The following is a 21,992-nucleotide window of genomic DNA, read 5'->3' as shown; positions in this document are numbered from 1 at the left end:
ATGCTGCGTTCACACAAGACGTGAATCACGAGAGTGAACCACGCTTTTGGCCCCACGACCTAAGCGTGATAGAATCAAACATGTTTGATTTTCAGTCGTGAAATACGAACGAAGTGGCGTGGCGTGGTTCACTCTCGTGATTCACGTCTCGTGTGAACGTAGCATTAGAATAGTCGAAATCAAAAGTTTTTGGATGAACATTTTTAATAGTCTTCCATTTGAAATCTGGAGTATGCAATGGTGCTTTTTTTCATGTCGAACATTTGGACAAACTGTTTTTGGAGATTGAAAGGAAGAAGGTGAATTTGGTTGTGTATCAACTGTTGTAGATGATGGCACCAAAATGTCCATATCAAAATCTATGATATAATAACAAATCATTTTTTACAATATAATATTATGTTATATATTTGTAAATATATGTAAAACAACTTGCATACATATTATACAAAAACCATATATAAATACCATCATCATCATATCCAGGATCTATTTCGTCCATAAATTCATCTTCGAATTCTGGATTTGCAAGGATCTCATCCAACTGATCTGCTATTTCAGCATCCGATAACATTATTTATATAATAATAACAACTGTACAATAAACTGTTTGTATAAAAATCTAACATCGGCCGTTGTATTTTGTAATAACAAAAAACAAGCACGAAAAGAATGTTAAAAATGTTGTGAAATAAACAGCTACGCGCGTATTCACGACATTGTTTATCATGTAGATAAAATTAAATAAACAACGATACTGATTTTACCATTTTGGTCACCGCTGAAAAGACGAGATTTCTGTTTCACCTACAACATCTTTAATATTTATCTGATTTAATTGTTTAAGACTTTTTTGGAACTATACGTTATTTATTCACATGAAAGTATACACAATATGAATGGTGTGAATAAAAGAAATGATAAAAGCGAAAACGCATATATGTGTCGCTAGCACAATGGAGTGACTTCGCCAGAACGCACATATGCGTCGCTAGCACTCAAAGGGTTAAACTATCTTGTTATGAATATTATGTGGTGTTATTTCACTAAAATATAATTAATTTGTATAATGTATAATTTGTTAAAAATAGGTAGTGTAAGATTTATAACCGAACCTAGTGATATTGTAACAACTGCCGGTAAAACCATACGATTGGATTGTGAAGCAAATTTTGATAGTGTTGCTACATTGCCTCAAATTAGATGGAGGATTCCTGATGGACAATACTTTGATTTTATCGGAGATACAAGAAGGTAAATTCTTTAAGAATAGTATTATTTTTTAGTTTACCTACAATACCATTAGATTTTTATAATTTGTTCTCTTTTTCTTTAATACCAATTGATTATTTTTATTTGTTTATAACATTAAAATTATAAGTAAATCATATTATTTCATTATAACTACAATCGTTCCTTAAATGTATTCTTCGCTGTAACTTACTATTTCTGTAAACTATAAAATTATTTTTGTCAAATTACCTACCTAATGTGGATTAAATATTGAAATTAGGATTAAGGGTCATTATCTAAACAAAAATATAAATTCTAACTGTAAGGCTGGTTCTTACGACCTATGGTTAAAGTTAACCGACACTTAACCGGCAGAATTCTGCCGGTAATAAAATCTGTTATCATCCGGTTAGCGTTAACCGACACTTTACCGGACATTGTAAGAACGGCCCTAATACTATTGAGTATCTACTTTAAATGACTCAATGATTAATTTTTTTTACAATTTATAATAGTACCTAATTTACTTTAACATAAATACATTTTTGGTATGGATACAATTTTTTTTTTCTAACCCGAAGCCAAATTTCATACAGGTAGTTTGTTGTCATGGTTACTTATCAACAAACATTTATAATTCATAGATTTTTCTTATAGAGGAAAAATATCAAGTAGTGTGCTACTGGAGAGGGTTTTTTTTTACAATTTAAGAATAGTTGTTAAAATAAGAAAAACATTTAATGTGAAACTTAGTTTAAATTGTTATGTTATTAATGTTTAAATTTTAATCAAGTTAAACAATGTCACAACATTTACTATTCTCTCAGAAATGTAAATAGCCCTCCCTCTAACGGAATTGTATTTATGTCTGTAGACTATGTATATCGTGCAGGATACTTAAGTATAAGAGCACGGATTTGTATGCATTAAGAACCAACCAAATATGAGCTAAAAAATATTAAATATGCATAAATATATGCACTAAAATGTTCAAATATGCATAAAACAAATAAATATGCACTCAAAAGTTAGCATAAAAGACATTTATTTTCTAAATATTTAATTAAAATAATAAATTTGAAATTATGGAACGTAAAATATTTTTTCTTTAAAATATCTGTTTTGTAGCTAATTTTAATCTATAAGAAAAAAATAGGAATCAATTAATATAAAAAATATATCCTAAAGGGAATTTACTAATCTATAAGAAAAATAAATTCCCAAATATATTTAGGAAAACCATGCCTGCGAATGTACCTATTTATTTACAACAATTAATTTTCATAGAATTCTTTCATACTATTATTCATACCCCTTAATATACAATTTTCAAAGATTTAAAGTACATTTAAATAATGTATTTTTCTTTATCAAAATTGTTGGTTCTTATATTTTAAGCATAGCATTATACTGTTTTAGATCTATTTTGAAAAATGGGTCTTTGCTTATTAAAAATGTTTTCAATAATGACGAAAAAGATATTTCTGAAGGTTTAGAAGCATATCAATGTGTAGCATTTGTTGATAATATTGGTTCTGCTGTCAGCCGTATAGCAACTGTAACTCTTGCACGTAAGTCTTACTTGACGAAGTTTTTATATTTATTTATTTATTAATAATAATATTAAACAGGTCTATCGCCATTTGAAAAACAACCGACAGATCTAAGACTTCTTCCTGGACAAACAGCACATTTCTCTTGTGTCATTAATTCTCAACCTTTACCAAAAATAACTTGGTTTAAAGACCATTCACCGTTAGTAATAGATGCTCGTATGACAATATTCCCATCGGGTAAGATCATTAATTTCACTACATTTATCAATAATTATGATTAATATTTAATATCACAACATAACTATATTCATTTTTATGTTATATATAGGAGCATTAGAAATTGATGATGTCCATAAAGAAGACAATGGTGCTTATAGATGTAATGTTACTGGATTGGATAGGCATAGATTAAGTGACCCTGGAGTGTTGACAATTGTTGAAAATGAAGGTTATTAAAAAAAATATATCTATTTAACTTCTACATTTTATAAAAACAAAAATAGGGTACAGTAGTCAACCGCTCTGGTGTACAGTAGGTATCTTGAGTCGGCACTTTAATGAATGTTTAATTTTAATTAAATGATTAATAGGGAATGGATTTATATGCTCTAAAAAATAAGAAATATGCCTTTAAAAAATGAAATTTAATGTATTCATAACAGAAATTTTAAATGCCTTAAAAAAAGCTGTAAAAATTATTTTTAACAACGAAATATAAATTCTTATTCTTATTAATTATTCGTATCATCTTTTTATTCATCTTCTCCTATATTTTTTCTAGCCTGAAAATTATTTTGAAAAAAATTAATTATACAAACCGTATTATAGGTTTATTTGATAGGTAAAAACAATAAATAATACAAATTGAATTACGACAAGGCTAAATAAATAATATTTAGTTTTTTTTTTCAGATTGAATTTTAACTAAAATTTTATTCATTCTTATATTAAAATGACTAAATTATAAAAATGTAAAAAAAAATGCAAAATAAAAGTTACAATTTTAATTATTTGATGTATACAACGAATTTTGTACTTGAAAAGCAATGTTTTTAGACATTTAGAGAAAAATGCAATTTGCATTCAAATCCGTTCCCTGATGATTAATAATAGTGTAATGTTTATGGTGAAAAACAATTAGACAAAAGAAAAATTATTTTAATAAAAATACCAAACATAACTAATGCTTGTATTAGATTCTAAGCGATGAATGTATTGATTTTACAATATTGTGTTTTTTTTTTTTATCTGGTAGCAAATGAGATCTAGTTGGTTTGTTTGGGAGGTCAACATTTTTTTTAATAATTGTGTTGATTGGGGGTGTGAAAATATGAACTTTGTTAAAATTGTAATTTAATTATTTAAGTAATTGAGGCGTTATGTGGCAGTCAGCAATCTCCAAACGCAGTGATTTTTGGTAAATGTCAAAAAACTGTTTTACCTTTATTTCTTGTATTTTTCCATGATTTTTTATTTTCGTTTATTGATAGTGGAGTTTGGTGTTATTCCCTATAATCATATAATTTGTTAAATGTCGATGACATTAAATAATAAAGTAGGGAAAATGGTCTTAGTCCGCTTTTGCCATAGAAACGCATGGAGATTGCCTTGTTTGCCACAGAAACGTAGAAAATATATTATATGGTATTATGATTGGAGATTGCTCTTTTTGCTGCCATCAGCTAGTATTAAAATGTTTTATCTTAATGGGGGATTATATGTGATAAAAATCAGTGTCAAAAATCGACGCAGATTAAAAAGTATTATATGAATATTATCAAAACATTTATTTCAAAAAAAGTGGAGATTGCTGAATTTGCCACGTAACGCCTCAATTGTTTTATAACCCAGGTTACAAAAAAGTTTGACCATCAATTGACAATTTTAAAGTTTTGTACATTAAATGTTGAAAAAAAATATGATCACCTGATCAAAACGCTTAAAATATTAACAAAAGTTTCCTTAAAGTTATTAATACTTAATAAAAAAAAAATAAATAAATAAGAGTAATAAATTAAATTAGCTTTAACATAAGATATCAATGAGATAGATCTGATATCCTGTCCTAAAGAGTATGTTCCACAAAAATGGTAAAACTAAAGTATAAAAAAAATTATTTTATTTCTTCTACAACAAGTGTACAAAAAGACTCAGCAACCTAAAACACACATCGTTCACTCCGCTCAGAATCAATTATAATTTAAAATGTAATTTAAATTGTATTTATAATTTGTATAGATGCAATTAAAAGATTAAAAGCTCCAGAATTTGTTGCTAAACCTCATTCAACAATAGCTTTGGAAGGATCAATGGTAACTCTAGATTGCGCAGCTGTCGGAAATCCACGACCACAAATTTCTTGGTTAAAAGGTGGTACTCTAATTGATGTAGCGTAAGTATAATTGTATCAATACATTTTTTATATTCTATAGATTACAGGTTTCTTTTTATTTGAGTTTGAAAATTGTTTAGCTATACAGTTTAGATACTTATGAAAATGAACCCTGCATAATGTTGGTCAAATTGAAAGAGATTAATCCCTGTCACAAAAGCATTGAAGTTAATTGTTAACTAATTATAAGTACCCATGAATTTATAAAAATGGATTTAATGTTTCAACCAAGTTCAAAATAAGTATACCGTACATACATGTCCGCCTTTTTAGCTTTGTTACTATGGTACATTTTCATCAATAAAATATGATAAATAAGTGTATTATATAATGTATATTATTTAATAACTGACCACATATTTTTTTTTCCCGACATGGTTTTATTAATTGTTTGATAGTTGATTAATTTTTTTAAACATATCAAGTTTTGATAAAGTGCTCTTACAAAAATAGTAGTAATACATCAAGTGTTTTATTTCCAATTCAAAAATTATGGATGTATTTTAATTAAGGCATGAATTTAATTAAGAAAATAATATTTTTTTAATTATTATTTTAGACATCTGGATACCCGGTTTAGCATACTTGGTACTGGTGGCTTAACAATAACACAAGTAAATAAAAATGATGATGGGAATTATATTTGTCGAGCAGAAAATCATGAAGATTCTGCTGATGCTTCTGCTACATTAGAAGTCCATGGTGAGTAATACTATGCTTGTTAATGCTGAATTATCTGAATAACATTAAATCAATTAATTATAAATGTTACCTTGACATGTTTGCTTTATACTACCTAGAGTTCTGATGTATAAAGCATGAAAAAAAAAACAAATTAGAAAAGCTCACTTTGCAAGCGTGCTAAATTCCCAGTTTCTAAACGCTTATTGTATAATACAACACAATAATTCCATATTACACAATTTAAAAAATAATTTTTCAGTAACTTAAATTTTTGTATCTATTTTTTAATATTAGCTTGGTACTATAAATCTATATTAAGAGGACACTATACCCGCATGTGTAAAATTTTATTATTTTTGAGTTTTTCAAACTTGAATAACTTGTTGTTAATATATGTATAAACAGTAGAAATTTCATGGATTATAAGTTGATACCTACCTACTTATGTTGTAAGTAGGAAGATTGTGTAACTAAAAAAAATTATTATTTAATCAATCAAGCTATTAAAATAGTAGTAATAAACTAGTCTAATAGCATAATAGAAATAAGCAATACACTAGTAACATTATAATAATAATGACTAGAGCTCGGAAGTTGACGCAATTTGCATTTTTTTTTTTTTTTTTGGGAACTTTTCAGACGATGCTCTGCTGGTCACAAATGTGTTTCATTAGCATGTGAATCTGAACAGCAAATTTGCATTTTGCATTTTTTTGACATTTTTAGGTCATTTCCTCTCATTTTTAGTCATTTTTACTGATTTTACACTAGTTCACTTTTTATTGTTTCTTGTTGAACATTATGCCAATAACTCAAAACATGGAAATTACCATTAGTACGTATCCGATTTTATCTCATCAATTATATTCATCGTTGTCATGTTGTAGCGAATATTGTACCTACATTTCATAATTTTTTCCTAATTTTCGATTAGTAAACGATTTTATCTTGCCGATTAGAGTCGTGGAGTCGTTGTCGTGTTATAGTGAATATTGTACCTACATTTTATTATTTTCTCGTCATATTTTGAGTAATTTGTAAGCTTTGATAAATGTATATAGAATTTTATAGTAAAGTAGATTAATATATTTAATATAATAATATTTATTTAGGCCATTTTTTAAGGACATTATTTGTAATTTTTATGTCATTTGCATTTTTTTACGTCATTTTTAATGTTTGTAAGGTCATCAATTTCTGAGCCCTAATAATGACATTAGTCAAACTATCGCATGTATAGGAGCAATAATTTAACATTAGAGTCATTCTCTATTAATTTAATTTTTGAGGAAAGTTGGTTAAATAATGTTATACTTATAAGATCAGGCTTCAGTGGCGACCAGTTTTCGTTTCTCGACTGTCAGACGTCGTCCCTACTACGGACAAAGCCACGCCCATGCACGCATCTCGGTCGCCGAAGCCTGATCTTATTTGGAATAGAGTATAGTTGTGTAATAATTCTGCATTAATGTTGTATTAGGTATATGGTATGTCAAGGATATTGTGTAGTTCTTTAAGTATGTGAAAACATTTCCGTAAACACATTATTACAGTATCAATGTGAGGATTCAATTTTAAATGTCTGTTAAAAACTACACCTAGATATCTTGCTGATCAAACTTTTGCTATAAAGCTACACGTCTAATTACATATTACATCTGTTAATTCTTTTCCTTTACAATCGTTACAATAAGATTTTATTATCATTTGGTCCGGCTTGTTAATATTAGACAAGGCAAATGAAATAAAAAAATATTTATTTTTATTCAATGCTAAACTTTTTTTACCATACCAATCATTTACTACTGAAAGGCCAAAGTTAGCCTTTTTTTCTATCAAATGCCAATTATCATCCTTGAATAATAATACCGTATCATCAGAAAAATTGTTGGAAATTTAATCAATTAGATAAGTTACAATATAATCTGATGTCTATATCAGTATATTTGAAGATATAATCAAAACCTGACAAAGTACCTATTTTTAGTGATTTAATTATTTTTAGTACTTTGTTACCATTAAAATGTACATATTCTAATTTAGATAATTAAATAGTTAAATTATTATCTTTTTCAGTAATATTAATAGCATTTTTCATTTTATATTTGAGTTGCAATTTTTTACCTGCAAAATAGTTATTGAATATGTTTGCACATTATAATTTATAGTGTCTTTATTAAATTATAAATTTTTTTTTTCAAAGATATTTTGTGAAATTGGTTTATTATTTTTATCATTTTTATTAATTATTTCACCAATTATATTCCAAAGCTATTTTGAACTATTACAATTATTATCATTAGTATTATATATGAGTTTTTTCCTATAGAACTAATTTTTAACGCATCTTATTTCGGAACAAAGTTTATTCTTATATTTTTTATAGTAATTCAGAAAATGTATGTTTATAACTTAACAATAATGGAGTACACTATTTAGTTTCAATTTAATTGTATCTAGTAATTTTTTTGAACACTAAATTATTTATAATTATAGTTAAACCACTATTTATTCGCAAACCTAAAGATACAATGGTTCTTGAAAAAGAAGACATTACGTTGGAGTGCGAAGTAGCCGGTAAACCTCCACCACGAGTCATTTGGCTAAAAAATGGTGATAGAATTAAACAAGATGAATACCTACAGTTTGTTAGTGGGTGAGTGATCATTATATTATATAAGTTTAAAAATTACAAAAAACATTACCTAAAAATGAATTGTCTAAAATTTCATTATGATTTATTTCAAGTACAGTTGTAAATAACTGGTTGCACAACTCCAATATTAAATTGCTTAAGAGGACGCTACACTCGCATGTGTTGTCTCCGTCTTATAAATATATAACATAGCAACTGTCTTGCGCGGGTAAAAACTACTCAGGCTGTAGTCCAAGTTGAGTAACCAAAGTTTCACACAGAAAAGAAGTGAACATACAATGTGCAATATCACATATGTAAAAAAAAGTTTTTATTGTTTAAAAATTCATTATTTTTGATTTTTTCAAAGTTGAATAACTTTTTTTTAGTTCTAAAATCATAAATTAAAAACAAAATGAACACTAAATGTTCTCCTTTTTATAGTGTGATAATTTGGTTGCTTAGCTTTGACTACTGCCTGAGTTGTTTTAACCCGCGCAAAACATTTATTGCTATATTTTACATTTGTAAGACGAAGACAACACATGCAGGTGTAGCTTCCTCTTAAAATACATCATGCGATAAGGCTCTGTAGAACTAGATTGTAGTGAACCCTAGCAGCAAACTATACAATTGTAGTTTAATGTTTCAAAAATTTCTCACAAGGGGTGCTCAGTAGTTATTCATTCTTATGATAATACGATTAAGAGAGGGACCATTCATTTCATTAAATTGTGCAACCAGTATATGTACAACCGAGATTTAAAGTGAAATTGTAATAATTTTCAGTAGAGAAGATTACAATAGAAAATCAAATTGAAACTCCGTGTACAATATATTATATGTTCTATGAAGAAATAGTAGTAAAAATAATATACATTCAATACATTATTGAAACATGTGTTTTACAGGACTAATTTAAAAATATCTGGCTTGATGACTATGGATTCTGGCATGTTCCAGTGTTTGGCATCAAACCCTGCTGGGAATATTCAGTCATCAGCGTTTTTAAACGTTTTTCATGCAGGTAATTTAATAGTTTTTCTATTTGTTTATAATGTATCAGTAATGCTTGGATTTATTGAATTAGAGATTTATTGATTTTATATTTCAGTAACTAAATAACTTTAATGTATGTAGTAAAATATTAGATATGTAAATATAATTTTTTTGTTTTAAAAAATGTCAATATTTTTTAGTTTGTGGTTTATTTGTTTATTTTAAAAATTAACATACCTTATATGATATAATATTCTTACAATGCTTTATTTACTTAACAATATATACATAATTACTAAATAAAACCAACTGATGTATTATATACATTTTTAATGGTATATAAAACAATAAAATAATAATATATAAATAAAATAAATAAATATAAATAATTTATAATGATATAAAATAATAAATATGTATATTTTTTTTTGTTTATGTTACATTTTTTTTCATATAAGTTACACATTCTTAAGTTGGCAGCTGACATAAAATAATTAATCTTATCAGTGTAATATAACTATTAATAGCTGAAGAGAGCTGGAATGGCTTATTTATATTAGTTAAAATGTTTACAATAATAGTTACCAATGTTAGAATTTATTTGAGTAAAAAATTCTATACAAAAAAAAAACATTCTTGAATAATAATAACGTAAAAACTAAAATAACTTAAAATAACAGTTTATAAATTCTTTAAGATCATTCACTTTATTATTTATTTATTTATTTTTATTATTATTTATAACTTTTGCTTTGTTTTGTTTTGTAGTCATTTATTTATTTTTGTTTTGCGTTTTGTTATGTTTTTGCTTTTATAAACAGAAAATGTACCTAGTGCAAACAGTTCTACAAATATTAGTAATGATTTCGTCAACTCATTCTCTGCAGCTGAAAAACCCAAGGATTTAAAAAACAATCTACCATCACCCCCAAGAGCACTAGAAGCAAGTCTTGTATCGTCTAGGTTAGCTACTTTAACTTGGATTAGTCCACTTAAACCTAATGGAGAAATATTAACATATACAATATTTTATCAACAAGAAGGATCAGACAGGTTAATATTTGTATAAACATTTTTGTAATTATTTTTAATCGTTTTTATGTAAATGTTGCAGAGAACGTATGACAAACACAACACAAACTGATATAACTATTAACGAATTAATACCCGATAAGCATTATCTCTTTAGAGTTATAGCACAAAACAAATATGGTATAGGCGAAAGTTCGCCTCGTTTAAAAGTAATGACCAAGGCAGAAATTAATTTACCTGGACAACCCTTCAATGTAACTGCTAAAGCAGTTACACCTACATCAATAATTGTCTCTTGGTCTAGACCAGAACACGGCAGTGAGAATTTGAAGGAGTACAAATTATTTTATATGAAGGTAGCATTGTAATAAATTAAATAAAAAACACAAATCTGTCTTCTTTATAATTATTTTACATTTATCAGGATTCAACTTCCGAAGAACAATTTTTCATAACGAAACATACAGACCATGAAATAAGTGACCTTAGTCCATATACCAGGTATAAAATTTGGGTAGTGGCATACAATCAAAATGGTCCCGGAATGAACTCTTTAGAAGTGGTTGTTTTAACAAAACCTTCAGCACCATCTCAACCGCCACAAAATATTGTTGTTGAAGCAATTTCTTCTACGGTATATCATAAAATATTTTATAATAAAATAATTTATTATTAAATGTATATTGTTTTTAAATTTAGGAGATTAATATTAGATGGGAACATCCACCAAAATCCAGCCAAAATGGAGTTATAACTGGTTATAAAATTCGATACAAAAAACCGGATAGAAAATCATCTGGCGACACCATCACAACGGCTGGTGATATTTTAGAATATCAAATTTCTGGATTAGACAAAAGTTCAGTAAGTAAAAAGTTTTTAACTTCTTGTGTTCCTTTAGTATTGTTCTCTTTTATTTCTCTATATATTAATAAAGCATATATTTTCATGAATTAATATTCTCAAACTTGAAATAAAACCTATAGTAAAGTTAATAATCTAGTTAACTCAAAATTTAATTTAAGGAATCGCTTAGTTATTAACTAAGTAATTATTTAACATAAAAAGTTGAATATATACAAATACAATATTCCAATATTCTATTAAAAATATATATTAGATACTTATTACAGATTAAAAATGTGTATTTAATACAGGAGAACTTGTATTCATTTAAAATGAATTCATATTATGTGAAACAAATAAAAACCGACAGTTAAATATTGATGGAAAAAAATATCTAATATTAAAACATTTCTTTATCATCCTACTATCATATTTTATTTTATAATTTAGATGATAAATAGTAGGTAGTTAATATTTATGTATGTTAGTTGTTCTTTAAACTAATGTACATGGAATATATTTTATTTAACAAAGTTAGCTGGTTAATATATTTTATTATTCATTTCAGACTTATCAAGTTCGTTTATGGACTTTAAATACTGTTGGAAATAGTCCACCTTCAGAGTGGTTTACAGTTTTAACATTTGATAAAAATCTTAGAGAAGATACTGTACCGGATGCACCTACTAATTTCAAAGGTTAGTTTTAATTTTATAATTATTATTTATTTTCTTAAATGTATTATTTTAAAATAGTTCGAGCTTTTTCCAATTCACTATTGGTAACCTGGTCTCCGCCAAAAGATAAAAGTATAATTGTTAGAGAGTATACACTAGCATGGGGTAAAGGTGTTCCTGATGTGTATAAGGAAAAATTAAATCCAAAAATACGACAATATGAAATTAAAAATTTGGGTGAATATTAATTTATATATATATATATTTTTTATTTAAAATTATTTTATGTGTTTCATCATTTTTAGAACAAAATGCTGAATATGTACTGAGTCTGGCTGCTGTTAATGATATGGGTTTTGGACCATTAGCATACCTAGTAACAACCATAAAAGAACAAAATATTGTAAACACATTGGAGGAATCATCAAACCCAATATTACCACCAATTGGTTTAAAAACTAATGTTATATCTCCAAATGCCATAGAAGTATCATGGACAGATAACTCACTTTTAGATGATTTTGATGTAATACACATTTTATTAGAAACAAACCAATTAATTATACTTTTAATATTAATTTTAATTACAGTCAAATGTTGAAGATGTACGTCTTTATGTTGTACGATACAAATCGTCCTATTCAACTAACAAATCACGTTACAATTATGTGAACACCACTGAACTTTCTTGCATTATTAATGAACTAAAACCTAATACTCAGTATGAGTTCACAGTAAAATTGATAAAGGTAAATTTTTAATATTCAGTTGTTGGTATACTCTAGCCCACGAGAGAGCTTATTGTGAATGTGTCTACTAAAAAACTAAAACTTGTCTCTTACGTCAGCTATACATACTGTACTACAACTTTCACAACATTGTCGCATCTGCTATATACCTTTTGCCAATCGTCGTGTGTTATTAGAGTGGTGGTAACAATAATGTTTGTCAGGGTTACCACCTTTTAGTGTCAAACATATGGAACAGATTTTTTATAAATATGAATGTTGCCACACTAATAAATGGTTTCACCTTCTGCATTGGATGTTCCTCATCAAACATTCTAACAGATGCATATTAACAATAAATTAAATATAAAATACTACTTTTGTTTTTTTATTGATATATAAACACATTTGATATAAAATAATATAATTATAACTACTAATTATTTTTTTTTTAGTTTTCAAAGAATATTTTTGTAACTTATTACTGCTTTTAGTAATATTTTTCTTGCTTTATATTTCAATAAAATCTGTGCAGTTTTTTTCAAAGTTCAGATTTATTTGAAGTTTTGACTTAAAAAGTTCTACTTTGCACCAGTTCCTTTGATCACTTTTGATTCATGATAGAAAAAAGCACTGGTGGTGAGAGAAGTTGCAATGGAGATGAGTCCGCATACACAATACCACAATTACACTCTCATGGCCTAGAGTATAGTTTTCTTTATAGTAGTTTAATATAAAATAATTTGTATGACTAGGGCCAATTTGAAAGTGCATGGAGTTTACTAGTTATGAATAATACTCAAGAAGCAAAACCAGCATCACCACCAAGAGATTTAACTGCTGTTAAAAATGATGATAAGCCTCAATCTATAACATTAAATTGGCAACCACCAAAATTTTCAAATGGACAAATTATTGGTAAGTAGTTTAAAACAAAAAAATTCAAAGACTGGATTAACTGGCTGGATATTTTGTTCTAGCATATATGATTTTGTATACAACTGATGATGCAAGTTCAGACAATGAGTGGATCACTGAAACAGTTGAAGGAGAACTCATGTCTTACTCAATAAAAGGACTGACACCAAGTACTAATTATTTTTTCAAAATTCAAGCTAAAAATTCTGTTGGTTATGGTCCATTTAGTCCTACTATTAGTATCAAAACATTGCCAGGTACTAAATTAATTTGAATATTTAGTTAGTAATCCGCTTAATCAAGTTCTCTTGTTCATATTTAATTTTGAAATATTTTTAGGTGGTAGCGCTTTCAATGATGGAACATCATTAAAAGGTATAATAATTTTAAAAATAAAATTACATTCTCTTTTATTACTTATACAATTTTATTTTTGTTTTAATCTAATTATACAGATGGAAAAAGTGGTATAAACAACACAACTATTTTATACATACTGATCGCATGTTGTTTGTTACTTATATCGTGTATTGGAATTGGAATTGCTTTATTGTGTTGTAAACAAAATAAACCATTAAGAAATCGAAGTAAAAAAGGGTAAATTTTTTTAATTTTGTAATTAATTCTTTTAAGTTAAAATATTTATGAAAATGCAATAATTCTAATTTATATAATTTACGGTTAGCAATATTATACAATTGTTGGACAATTTAATTATGACAAGGGTAAACTTTATTTTGTAAATTATGATTTCTATAACATCTAGGAAATTGATAACAAATAGCGTTGTATATCATTGTCCATTATCTTAGTATAATTAAGAAATTGAGGCATTGAGCGATTAATGAGATAAATGCAGATTTGTATTTCTAATTAAATTGATGTTAAAAAATTAAATTAAATATCGGTTTGAAGTAACTATAAATTATAATACATCATGGATCTTTTTATAAGTTTTTTTTTTCTTTTATATAAATAGTACGAAATATTCTTAGGTCTGAATTTTGAATTAAAGTAATTTAAGTGGCAATAAAGCCATTAAAATATAAACTTTCAGCTAACATAATAATTGCTATTATATTATTACAAAAAAATCTAAAATGCATTTTAAACCATATTATTTAAACCAAAAGAAACTGTTATTACATAATTCTGATAGTTTTAGACAACAAGTTTCACACTTCAAGTCTCAAACTTAGTAGCATGTTTTAAAATAAATAATAAAATAATGATATCATTTATAATCATACAATTTATTTAAATATTTCAATTTAATATGACATCTAACTTGTTTTAAACAACAAACCATTGGTATTAATTTTAGTAATCTTATAAAAATATGACTAGTTACTAGTATTCTCACCTCAAGCTTTGCTTACAGAGAGTAAGTATTAACTTGTTAATGTAAATATAATGTATTAGTATACTTGAAGTTCAATAAAGAACTATTCAGTTTGCTATCAGAAAAAAAAATACTTAAAAAAATCTAAAGTAAAAAAATAATATTTTTAAATTAATTATACCGCAGATTTCTGATTTTAGATATTGTAAAAATTAAATATACCTATTTTTTTATTATAAATCACTTTTATATTTAAAATCGCAAAGTATAAAAAATTAAGTCAAAATATTTAAAAAAAAGTAACAAAATAATAATTTTTGTATTTGTATTTTTTTTTTCGATAATTAATTGTCCACAAATACTTACATTAGATTACATTTATTTACTTATTACATAGCACTGCACTAATTTTATTTTGATAATATAACTGATGATACTAACATGGCTCATCTAACAATTTTAATATAATTTGATATCAACATTTAATCTTAATACATACAATAAAAGTGAATACCTATGCCGTTTTTGCATTATTGTGGAAAATAAAACGTATCAACAATGTGAATATAGTGCTTCCATCTAGTGGCAAATGAAAAACAAAACAAAAATTTACTATTTTAAGATTCTAAATAAAATTATATTATTGCCTCAGTAATTTTTCTAGGTTTACATCTCTTGCACTGAATGATTCAGTTACAATTATCATTTTAATAATAATTGATACTTTTATCATAATATTATTACTATGTTAACTTGAACAAAGTTAGTTATTGTTAGTTATTTATCAATAATAGATGACATTTAATTTTCACTTAAGGTATATAAAAGGATCAACTGGTTATAATGCAAAGGGGGTAGCTCAGTCTCCAAGCATTAAACCCCCAGATTTGTGGATACACCACGATCAAATGGAACTAAAATCGATGGAAAAATCTTCTCAGGGTTCATTAGATACGAGTTCTGGATGCGGTCAAGGAAGTTCAAATACGTATGATGGTCCTGACACCCGTGTTACCATACATCATGTACCACAAGCTACAAATTCTTTAGAAAAAAGTAACTACGTTTCATCTTATGTGGGTATGTATATATTATTTTTATCTCTATTACATTGCATTAATTTAGGGATGAATTAAACTTAAATTTTGACCTCAAATTCAACTTGAAACTGATCCAAACTTCTTTTAACTTAAGAATATAATTTAAATAAAATATATTTTTATTTTAATAACAATTTAGTTTTAATTTTAATTTTCAAACTATTAAATATTGATTTGCTTAAAATATTTGCCTATTGAATATAAATAAATAATAATTATAAGTGTATACACATCACACCATAACAAAAATAAAATATTGTCCTATTTTAACTAGTCCTACATTAATCATTTATTCTTTACTATTTTAATTTCTTAAATTCAACGTAGTTAACTTCAAGAATTTATAGCCAGACAGTAAAGTAGTGAAATCAATAATTTTTTTTTTTTTATCTGTTCAGTTTTATGGCTTTATTTATGTATTATTTTACTTGTTAAGTTTTATTCATTCATATTTTATATATAATAAGGTAATACAATTATGAAACCTTTATTGTCGGATGAAAAAGTCTCCACATTAAAAAACCGCTTTAAACCCAAATCTGTTGTTTTACCTGTTGATTCATTTGATTCTGTTTACAATGATAGTAAGTTATTATTGTTTTAAATAATTTGATATTTTTAATTTATCAATAAATTTAATTTCTTATTTGGTAGAGTTAATTGAAAATAAATGAAAGCATTTCTTTTAGCTATGGCAACATTACCTAATCAAGAATCCCGTTCACCTCATCCAAAATCTCAATACGCAACTACTACCAGAGCTCATGTAACTGTAGATTTAACAGCCGGTAAAAACACATTAATAATTTTATAAATACATTGTTTATTATAATTATATTTATTTATTTGTAATAGGAGCTCCTGAAAATAATTATATTGTTCAAGCTACAACAGTTCCTGATAAATTTGAATCCATACCAGTATCATCAGCTGCAAATCTACAACAACAGCACACGTGCGTCTTTTCATTATTACTTTAATTCATTAAAAAAAAAGACATGAATATGGAAACCACTTACTTCATTAGTTAATAATTGTTTGTTTTAACTTTTCAAATTAACTTATTCATAAAGAACTTATTAGAATGGGTATTACATCAAATATTGTTGAAACAATGCTTTATTTAACTGGTGGTGAATATGATAACGGTTGAGATAAAAATTGTAAGAGTTTGTTTATTTTTTACTTAAATCATGAAACATTATTTAATGTAAATCACTGTTAAGTCACAAATAACATTCCTATGTTAAGATAAAATGCAGACATATTAATACTATTACTATTAATGTGATGTCTAATATATAGTTTGATTACTTTTAGTGATGTACAATATTTATTTATGAATAGTAGTTGAGTTTTAAAATTGCTCAACTTTTGTGTCTTGAGAGATCATATTGAATAATAAAAATAAAAAATTATTCATTCAAATTTATTACTACACAAAAAAAAAATTTAGGTTTTGAGCAACATTTTTATTTTATTGACCTGGTCCAGTGCACATTTATTATTGCTTTATTTTTTTTTATAGAGCATTACTAAATTCTAGTGAAAAAAGACAACAAGGTCATCCTTTGAAAAGTTTTAGTGTTCCTGCACCTCCGCCTCAGTCAGCGCCATCTACTCCTCAACAAAAACACATTGGTATTCAAACATAATTTTAGTGTTATTTATAATAATTGATACATAATATGTATATATATTTATATATTTAGTAACAGTCAGACCTCAAGGTTCATCTAGTCCATACAAAAAAAATATTTACTCAGCTATTAATAGTTCACCATCCAGTACATCTGTGTCTACTGGTCCTAAAACATGGAAGTCACCATTAACTGGTTCAAATCAAAGAGATACTATAACTGAAGTAGAATCTCTTAATAAAATACAAGTAATGACATATTTTTGAATTTATTGCTTTTAAATAGTTTAATGAAATTTCTTCTTGTAATTTTAAGTCTGAATAATATACTGAGTTAAGTTACTGTAACAGCTTAATTTTATTAAGTAACATAATAGTCCAGTCCTTATTATAATTATACAATTTGTATTAATAATATCGTTGCTGTGTAACTAATTGATGAATCATTATACTATGTATCTACTGCCTAAAGGTTTTCTACTTGTTTCCTTTCATATATTATAGTAATAAAGTATTAAATATTTAGTTACCATTATTTGTATGCCTATATTTTCATTTTTAAAATTATTTGCATGATGTTTGTAAATAATAAAAAAAAAACCTTGTTAGATGAACATCATAAAGTTATATAAATTATGATACAATTTCAGAAAATTGAAGACTGGTGTTTTTAAAATATTTAACATGTTTAACTAAGAAACCCGCTGAAGTAGAATCTATAGTTTAATTTTGAAAAACCAAAATATCTACAGTTAATGATCATTTGTGTTCTTCCTAAAAAAAAAACTTTGCATTTTGTATACTTATATTAGTTATATTCATTGGATCATTGAATATGTGATACCAATATATAAACCAGCAGTATTTAAATAATATTTTGAATTATTTATTATGAATTAATTAGACAACAATTTTATTGAGTTGATTTTAAATAATTTTAATACATCCTATTTATTGTTATTAGTTATTGTTTTTATAATTTGATATAATAATACATGTACTAAAACAAAAAAAATATTATTTACAGACTTCCTATAGCACAGAAGAACTCAATCAAGAGATGGCAAACTTGGAAGGTCTAATGAAAGATCTGAGTGCAATTACTGCATCCGAATTCCAGTGTTAGGCACAGTATTTTCATTTTCATTTAGGTCTGTTAATTATAAAAGAAATTACTTTTTAAAACATACATATTATTTAGATTTAATTTTAAGTATTAAATGCAGTATAACATAAAGACTGATCTCTGATGTCCAGTGTGACTATTTTAAACCACCAGATTACATTTGTAGGGTTATGTATATATTTTTATTTATTTAGACACGTTTGTACAAAAAAAAATTTGTATGAATTTTTCATTCCTGTTTCTTTTGTGATATTTGAAAAGTGATTTTGGTAAATTAGCAATAAATCAATATGTTTCCATTTATGATTTATATAGATTATATAACCTTACAAGTTAGTTCTGGTAATCATGTGTTATTTATGTCACGCGCACTTAATAGGTATTACATGAAATATTAAAAGTAATTTTTGCAATATAAATGATAATTTATTATGCAAATTTGACCGGGGTGTTCCCCCTCCAAAATTAATATTTTTTATTTAAACATTTGATATTCTTCATCATAGGTAAAGTTTTATCATCGATTTTGTATTGGTCATTTTATATTTTATCACAATACGCAGAACGTGTATTATTTATGTAAAATTAAAGTTTAAATTATTATTATGAACTACTTGTTATAATGGTTATAAATGGCTGTTGATAAGGTTAGGTTTACCAGCAATTCATTTATGTTATTTTCTATATTTTCAACTGTAAATGACCAAGCATTATTATGATTATAATTTTTTTTTACAAAAGTACAAAGTATTTATTAATAAGGACTAAAATAATATGCCCTCATACATTGCATAAAAATTGTGATTAATAATATTTAAGTCTTTAAATTTGTTTAAATAGTTCATCGAATCAAAATACAAAGTGTATTGTATTATTGTTTACCGACAGTCTTTAATTTTTTTATGGCATGTAACAAATTTTAATCAAAATGTATTAAATCTCTTGTTAATGAAAAAATAATATTAAAAGTATAATATAATATTATTTAATTGAAATGATAAAATTTATTCCAAGATTAATTTTTTTTTCTATTTGTGCTTTATATTAATAACATTGCATTTCATCAGGTTGATAAGTAGTAAATGTCTAAATACATTAAATTATAGTATAGTTGATTTTTAAATTAATATTTGTACTTTACCTCTGGCGATTAAATCAAAATTATAAAAATTGTATACTAGTCAACTGGTGGTATAACTATGTCAGAGAATATTTTTATGTAATATTTTACAAAACACTATTCTGTAATGTATACTTCTATTAATTTAATATATCTTCCGTAAATGTATTTTATAACAGTTGAATAGAATATAGATTAATATATTCTAATCACAGTTTTACTAGCCATTATTTTATCAAAATATGAGATTTTGAGTATTATTTTTATATGATGCACATAATATTATAATTTTTTAGTTACAACTTGTATTAATATATCTTAAGATAGTTTTCTTTTTATCTCTTTTAGTTTTTAATATTATACTGCCATCAAAATGCAACTATCGCAATAATGCATCAATTATATTTTTTTGTATATTATGTAAGATACTTGTAAATTAACATTCTCTACATTTTTGTAAATAACTAACTAAAATTACAAAAATATCATTCATATAATATGTCTTAATAGTTAATTTTAATTTGAACAGAAAATGATTTGCGAATACATAAAATATTATACTTATTCATGAATGATATTCTGTATGACAATTAAAAAAATAATATTTTATGATTGGTTTTTTAAACTTTGATATTATAATCAAATTTTTAAAAAAAGGAATATGATATTTGAATAATATGTACCAGTGATATTTGCTTTATGATATAATATGTATAATTTATTTTTATAATTTACTGTTTAATTTATTTTATATTTTTATATTTTTTCATTTGTTTAAAATTAACACAATTGATTTTTATAGTTTCATTAATCTCAATTTTTTTTTTGTAATATCTTAACTTGCCCTTAATTTATTAACCCTTCCATAGCTTATGCATTAATTTAATACATAATTTGTTATTATAAATATTTATTTTAACTATTTATTTGGCTATCTATCAAATTTAAATTTGAAAGTGCCTTAATTATTTCAAAAATTAAATTTATTTCTTGGAACTTTCTATTCACAAACAAACAAAACGTACTGTTATCCTTAAGTAGATAGACTTTTAGTTTTAGTAATGAATTTCAATCAAAACATCACATGCCTGTACAACAGTTTTATGTTTATACAATTTTATATAAAACTTCGTACTAACTTAATATGTAATAACTATTAATCTTATGTTATAGATCTCTTAATCAAATGTCTTTTTTTCATGTCTTATTTAGTGCTTTATTTTTACAAAAATAATGACAAATTGTAGTTCCTCTTTTTGATCTAAACTTGTATTTGTATACCTACTTCAAACATGTACATTATTTTTAATAAACTTTTTTATGAGCCGTCAGTGCTTTTTATTTTTATTTATTCTATAACAGATCATTCGAAGACCAAAATTGTATTTATCTATGTTAACACTAGTTATCAGTTTTATATTTAAAAAAAAATAATATATTTTAGTCAATATATATATATTATATATAATATAATGTGTGCCCTCAAAAACAGAGTGCACTTTACATTTCCCATATTACTTAGTACTCTATACATATTTTTGAATTCGGTTTGCAGGACATAAAACTAGACTATTGTATCATTAATCTCCCACAGACAGAATTCTAAAGAGCATGGAGTTATGTAGGTAACTGAGTTATAGAGTATCCAGTTATCGCGGACACGCGGTATACAGGGTGTTCCAAATTTCATGTGACAGCAGATTTCACCATGATATATTTAAATTAGGAGAAAATGACCTATGTGAAAACCTTTTTGAATCATATAATTAAAATACATACGATATTAAATATTTTTTTATTTTTTAGGATTAGGGGGGTTCGAGGGTCAACTTTTAAAATTCAAATGGGAACCTATATTTTTGAAATATGATTTTTGCGTAGTTTAATTTTCTATGAATTTTGACAGTTCGTTTACATTAATGTGTTAATAATTGAAGTAGCTATGGACATCTGAATATTTGTGTT

The 21,992-nt window shown here is 25.6% G+C and overlaps 1 protein-coding gene across 3 annotated transcripts in view; it reads left to right on the top strand.

Annotated features, from left to right (window-relative positions):
* LOC100160084 (neogenin) overlaps positions 1-19,438 on the top strand; it is a 23,640-nt gene extending 4,202 nt beyond the window's left edge. The window contains exons 2-28 of one of the 3 annotated variants that reach the window (XM_008187705.3): positions 1,092-1,254; positions 2,653-2,804; positions 2,865-3,026; positions 3,118-3,237; positions 5,028-5,181; positions 5,741-5,883; positions 8,362-8,521; positions 9,412-9,527; positions 10,387-10,552; positions 10,614-10,887; positions 10,956-11,165; positions 11,231-11,395; positions 11,946-12,075; positions 12,133-12,291; positions 12,360-12,580; positions 12,645-12,803; positions 13,538-13,700; positions 13,763-13,957; positions 14,040-14,075; positions 14,156-14,297; positions 15,860-16,122; positions 16,610-16,726; positions 16,832-16,930; positions 16,998-17,097; positions 17,671-17,783; positions 17,855-18,030; positions 18,809-19,438. In XM_008187705.3, coding sequence (XP_008185927.1) covers positions 1,092-1,254; positions 2,653-2,804; positions 2,865-3,026; positions 3,118-3,237; positions 5,028-5,181; positions 5,741-5,883; positions 8,362-8,521; positions 9,412-9,527; positions 10,387-10,552; positions 10,614-10,887; positions 10,956-11,165; positions 11,231-11,395; positions 11,946-12,075; positions 12,133-12,291; positions 12,360-12,580; positions 12,645-12,803; positions 13,538-13,700; positions 13,763-13,957; positions 14,040-14,075; positions 14,156-14,297; positions 15,860-16,122; positions 16,610-16,726; positions 16,832-16,930; positions 16,998-17,097; positions 17,671-17,783; positions 17,855-18,030; positions 18,809-18,907 — 4,157 coding nt within the window. In that variant the 3' untranslated portion in view covers positions 18,908-19,438. Of the gene's footprint in view, positions 1-1,091; positions 1,255-2,652; positions 2,805-2,864; positions 3,027-3,117; positions 3,238-5,027; positions 5,182-5,740; positions 5,884-8,361; positions 8,522-9,411; positions 9,528-10,320; positions 10,553-10,613; positions 10,888-10,955; positions 11,166-11,230; positions 11,396-11,945; positions 12,076-12,132; positions 12,292-12,359; positions 12,581-12,644; positions 12,804-13,537; positions 13,701-13,762; positions 13,958-14,039; positions 14,076-14,155; positions 14,298-15,859; positions 16,123-16,609; positions 16,727-16,831; positions 16,931-16,997; positions 17,098-17,670; positions 17,784-17,854; positions 18,031-18,808 lie in introns of all 3 variants that reach the window. The other 2 variants (XM_003246399.4, XM_001946524.5) reach the window with 2 other exon arrangements.
* The last annotated feature ends 2,554 nt before the right edge of the window (positions 19,439-21,992 follow it).

Source organism: Acyrthosiphon pisum, chromosome X, assembly GCF_005508785.2.
Source record: "Acyrthosiphon pisum isolate AL4f chromosome X, pea_aphid_22Mar2018_4r6ur, whole genome shotgun sequence".
Classification (NCBI taxonomy): Eukaryota; Metazoa; Arthropoda; class Insecta; order Hemiptera; family Aphididae; genus Acyrthosiphon; species Acyrthosiphon pisum.
Note: the sequence above shows the minus strand (reverse complement) of the source record. Positions and strands in the feature narration are given on the sequence as shown.